The sequence below is a fragment of the Nannospalax galili genome, unplaced genomic scaffold (assembly GCF_000622305.1).
Source record: "Nannospalax galili isolate Female #2095 unplaced genomic scaffold, S.galili_v1.0 scaffold31, whole genome shotgun sequence".
Lineage (NCBI taxonomy): Eukaryota > Metazoa > Chordata > Mammalia > Rodentia > Spalacidae > Nannospalax > Nannospalax galili.
In genome coordinates this window covers 6,579,301-6,583,904 of record NW_008332149.1, presented here as the reverse complement: position 1 = coordinate 6,583,904, position 4,604 = coordinate 6,579,301, and the positions used below count along the sequence as shown (strand labels likewise).

Genomic DNA, 4,604 nt, shown 5'->3' with positions numbered 1-4,604 from the left:
CTGACCCCAGAAAAGGGCCTGTAAAGCTCGTGTGGTGTGTGTGTGTGTGTGTGTGTGTGTGTGTGTGTGTGTGTGTGTTTCTCTTCTGTTTAAGAAAGGGCCTAGAAAATAACTCCTAACCAGAGATAATGAGGGAGCAGGTCGGTCCAGGGCCGCAGGCGCTTCTCTTCTCTTAACTATCTCAATCACACCCCAGGCACAGCACAGAGGACAGAGAGCCCCTTCACCAAGGAGTCATAGGCTCACCTCTTCACCCTGGAGGGCTCTCCTGCCCTTGGACATGCGCTCCTGGTGGCCCCAGATTCCCCTCCAGTTTCTGAGACTTAGATTCAAACCCCGGGGTCCTCACGTGCCGTCATTCGCACTCGGTCTTTTTCCTTTGTTTCCTTGTTACTTGAGGTGCCCAGGGCTGTAGACTCCCAGCGACACCCTGGATCAGCCTGCAGAGGGGGCACAGGGCAGATGCGCCTGGCTCCCTGCGCTTCCCCATGGCACGCCCCCAGCCTTCATTCATATCCTCTTGGGCCACTTCATGGATACCAAGGCTCAAACCCCCACACAATTTCTCTTCAACAATTCTGGCCAGTCCTGGGAACACAAGAAAGCTATAGCACCCGCACACCTTTGGTCTTGACTCTTTCACCGACCCGGTCCTCTTGCGCCCTGCTGCGTCCCCCCTTCCCGCGACCCCGCACGGGTCCCCAGGATCTGCGAGGGTGAACGCAGGGTTTGGATGAGGTGGAAACGCAATCGTAACTCAGGCTGGGTACAGGAGGTGGCTTGGGGTGGGCGGAGGCCGTTGTCCCAGCCCCCCGCCCCCTCTCCGCGCCGCCAGTGACGTCAGAGCCGGACCCGGTAAACTGAGCAGGGCTGCGGGGCGCTGGGGCGGAGACGGCGACCCAGAGCGACCGGGACGCACGGACTGAGCCCCGGGTGGCGCGGCACGAGGACCCCGCGGACGATCCAGAGGTACGAGGGGCCCGAGAGGACAGGGACCCTCCCCCCCAGGTCAGCCCCCAGAGCAGGGCGCGGGCTCCCGGGACCCCCGAGCACAGGCAGCGCGGGGACTTTGGGCGCGGCGGTCGCAGATTGGGTCTCCGACGGCTCTGCCGCTATTGGGAGTGGGATCAGATGCTCGAGCCGAGTAAGGCACCCGTCGGTGTCTTGGGCGGTGGATGTGACTTCATGTGCGCCGAGTGGTGCGGGCGTCTCCGGCTGCCGGGACCCCTGACCGCGCCCGCGTTCGCAGCCCAGCAGGAGCCATGGCCCTGAGCGAGCTGGCGCTGGTGCGCTGGCTGCGGGACAGCAGCCACTCGAGGAAGCTCATCCTCTTCATCGTGTTCCTCGCGCTGCTGCTGGACAACATGCTGCTCACCGTCGTGGGTACGTATGGCCCGCGCGCCACGGGCACCGCGTCCCTAGCACCCGGTACCCCGCACTCGGTTCCTGAAACTCTGTCGCACCCGGAACCTGGCACCTTGCGCCCGGTTCTCTGCACCTGGCACCCTACACTCGGTCCCGGGAACCCCGTCCCGGGAACCCCGCCCCAGGAACCCGATTTCCCCCTTACTTGGTACCTCACACAAGGTCCCCGGCACCCGGTCCCTGAAACTCGATTCCTGGAACGCGGTCCCGGATCCCCATCCTTTGCACCCGGTCCCCTTCTGGGTTCCCATTCACCCCAGCACAGCAGGGCAGCTCCACCCGTCTGAAAGCTGAAGAAAGGCGCCTTGCAAACACCCCACCCCCCAAACCTTGAGCTAGAGCCTGCCTCCCCTGGCTCTGAGCTGCACTTGTGGCTTCGCTTTCCTGGAGGTCAAAACCCATAGCATCCGATAAGACCCAGAACTTGTGTTTCCTCCTGATAATTTCCCTCTTCCGTTGTCCACTTTGCGATGAAAAGGATTTCTGCCGAGGTGAGCCAATGCCTTGCATTTGCTGCCACCCTTTAGAGAAGTTATTAGGGTACCGAAAAGGTGGGTTCATAAATTCGAGTGGTGGCTCAATGAACAAGTCCTTATCCCTCCCTTAAGAGCAACTGACATATAAGGACACTGCTTTTTCCTAAAATGAATTTTTCAGACTAAATCCAGGCTTCTTTGACCCACATACAGAAAGGTGTCCACGTGCTTTTTCTTAACAATGCACCAATTTTCAATGAATAGAAAATTGTTTTCAATTAGTCTTCGGTGATGGGTCACTTCCTTCCCCACCACTTGCAGGTTCTGAGACCATCCTGTCCTCAATTTTCAACTCAGAAGGGCGGGAGCCATGGGGCTCACCAGGAAACAGGGCCTTGCTTTGCCTTTTGTCTCCCATGTTCTGTCCCACCTGTGCCCAGAGCGGCTATAATAGCAAGCAGTTGGTTCTGGTTCCTTTGTGGAAGTCTAAGGAATTCCTGAGTCTTCCCAGTGTGGTGGAAAACTGCAGATTTCAACTCACATAGTAGGAGCGATGAAGTTGGCCTGTTGAGATTATCCCATTTATCACTGCCTGCAGGTTTGGTTTTTTCCAAGGTGCGTAATGAAATTTCCATGTTTGTTTCCTCCCTTCATTTAGATGTCTGTGGCGCCTCTTAGAGGAGCATTGTTGACCCCAGGTCAGCACTGGCTGGACTTCAGACAGCGTTTTGCCCTTCTAGCATGTTCTGTGAAGGAATGCTGTGATAAGAAATGCTGCAAATGACACACATCTCTGTAGCCAGCCCCTTGGGCACAGCTGCCATCCTTGGGCACAGTGGAACCCTCAGAGCCTCTTTTCTTTCTCTCATGACTAAGCAGTGCAAAGCTGTTTCAGGGTGCCCCCTGCACAGGGTTCTGTCCCTCGAAGTGCACGGTCCACCTTTCTGGGTCTCCTCTGGCCTTTGACATCCATTAACTTTGTTGATTCCCATCTTGGGGAGGGTTCTGGGGTGACCTTTCTTCTCACTCTGTTCTTCCTCCTAGTTCCCATCATTCCCAGTTACCTGTACAGCATTGAGCATGAGAAAAATACTACAGAGATCCAGACAGTCAGGCCAGCACTCACAGCCTCCACTTCGGGAAACTTCCAGAGCATCTTCTCTTACTATGACAACTCTACTATGGTCACTGGGAACATCACCAGAGGCCTCCTGCTGGGGCAGCCACATAAGACCACCACCACAGAGTACATGGTGACCAATACATCCACTGTCCCTTCTGACTGTCCCAGTGAAGACAAAGACCTCCTGAATGAAAACGTGCAAGTTGGGCTGTTGTTCGCTTCCAAAGCCACCGTCCAGCTCCTCACCAACCCGTTCATAGGGCTGCTGACCAACAGGTAGGCTGCAAGTAGACAAAGGGCCTGCAATTTATGCCATGCCCGCTTCCCCACAATTCTGCTTCTTACTCATCTGTCAGAGTGTAGAGAATTAGAGGGTGGGCCAGGGAAACACAGTCACCTGACCCAGGTGTCTCCATCCTTAGTAACCAGGACTGCATGGTGACTCCACCTTTCCATCCTCACCTCTGTTGCCCTGAAGGTACTAAGATAGGAAACAGCAGAATAAAAAGAAGAAACTTGGGTTCTGGCTAAATGCCCTATTAATAAGTACTTTTGTCACGGTTGCCCTTGGGCAGCAGGAGTTCTACAGAGACCACAGCCATCATCATCACACAGCTATCACCTCTGCTTGTGCTCCTGCCTAGAGACTGCCAAGGTAATGGGGTGGGAGATGTAGCTCAGTAGGTAGGGTGCTTTCCTAACATGCACAAAGCCCTGGGTTCAATCCCCAGTACTGCATAAATTGGGTGTGGTGACTCAGGACTATATTTTCATCACTCAGGAGGTAGAGACAGGAAGATCATAAGTTCAAGGTCATCCTTGGCTACATAGCAAGTTTGAGCCCAACTTGAGCTACTCGAGACCCTACCTCAAAACAAACAAACAACAAACAAACAAAAGAGAGAGTTGAAAGTCATGGTACTTTTTGTAAAGGCTGGCATGGGAAGGATCTAGTACCTGCCCAGGTGGGGCTGTGGGAGAGCTCAGTGGTCCTTCTGTGTGGATTAAACTCCGAACTGATGTCCAGATTCTGGGATAGGTGTTTTCTCTTTTGATGGTCACTTGTTTTGTTCACACACTCGAAGGGAAGAGAATTGAGGCTATTGTCTGGGAATCCAAGCTGCTTCCAAGTTAGCTTTGTGTTAACCTGAAGTTATGGATTGTTATGGGCCGGTGTCTCCATTGTTATCAGCAACCCAGCAAGTGTTTGTTCTATAGTTGGTGGCCTGGTTCTGCCTTGTACACGAGGTCTCAAAACCCAGGATGGGCCGGTAGGCAGTTCCCAAAGACATCAGCCTTGAGGAGTGAGTCAGTGGAGTTAGCACTTAAGAGGCTGATCCAAGAGAATTGTCTTGAGCTGAAGGCCAGCCTGGGCTACATAAGGAGTTATAGGCCAGCTTGAACTATACAAGCAAAACTGTCTCAATTTTTTAAAAAATGGCAGAGGGTCTGGAGGGATGGCTCAGTGGTTAAGAACACTGACTGTTCTTGCAGAAGACCTGGGTTTGAATGCCAGCACCCACATGGCAGCTAACAACTGTCTCTAACTCCAGTTCCAGGGGATCTGACAGCCTCTTCTG

At 54.1% G+C, this 4,604-nt stretch overlaps 1 protein-coding gene across 4 annotated transcripts in view; it reads left to right on the top strand.

Moving 5' to 3' along the window:
* The first annotated feature begins 665 nt into the window (after positions 1–665).
* Slc18a2 (solute carrier family 18 member A2) overlaps positions 666–4,604 on the top strand; it is a 40,734-nt gene continuing 36,795 nt past the window's right edge. Inside the window, exons 1-3 of one of the 4 annotated variants that reach the window (XM_029560763.1) lie at positions 666–969; positions 1,258–1,383; positions 2,946–3,300. In XM_029560763.1, the coding sequence (XP_029416623.1) occupies positions 1,263–1,383; positions 2,946–3,300 (476 nt within the window). In that variant the 5' untranslated portion in view covers positions 666–969; positions 1,258–1,262. Of the gene's footprint in view, positions 1,009–1,249; positions 1,384–2,945; positions 3,301–4,604 lie in introns of all 4 variants that reach the window. The other 3 variants (XM_029560762.1, XM_029560761.1, XM_008827329.3) reach the window with 3 other exon arrangements.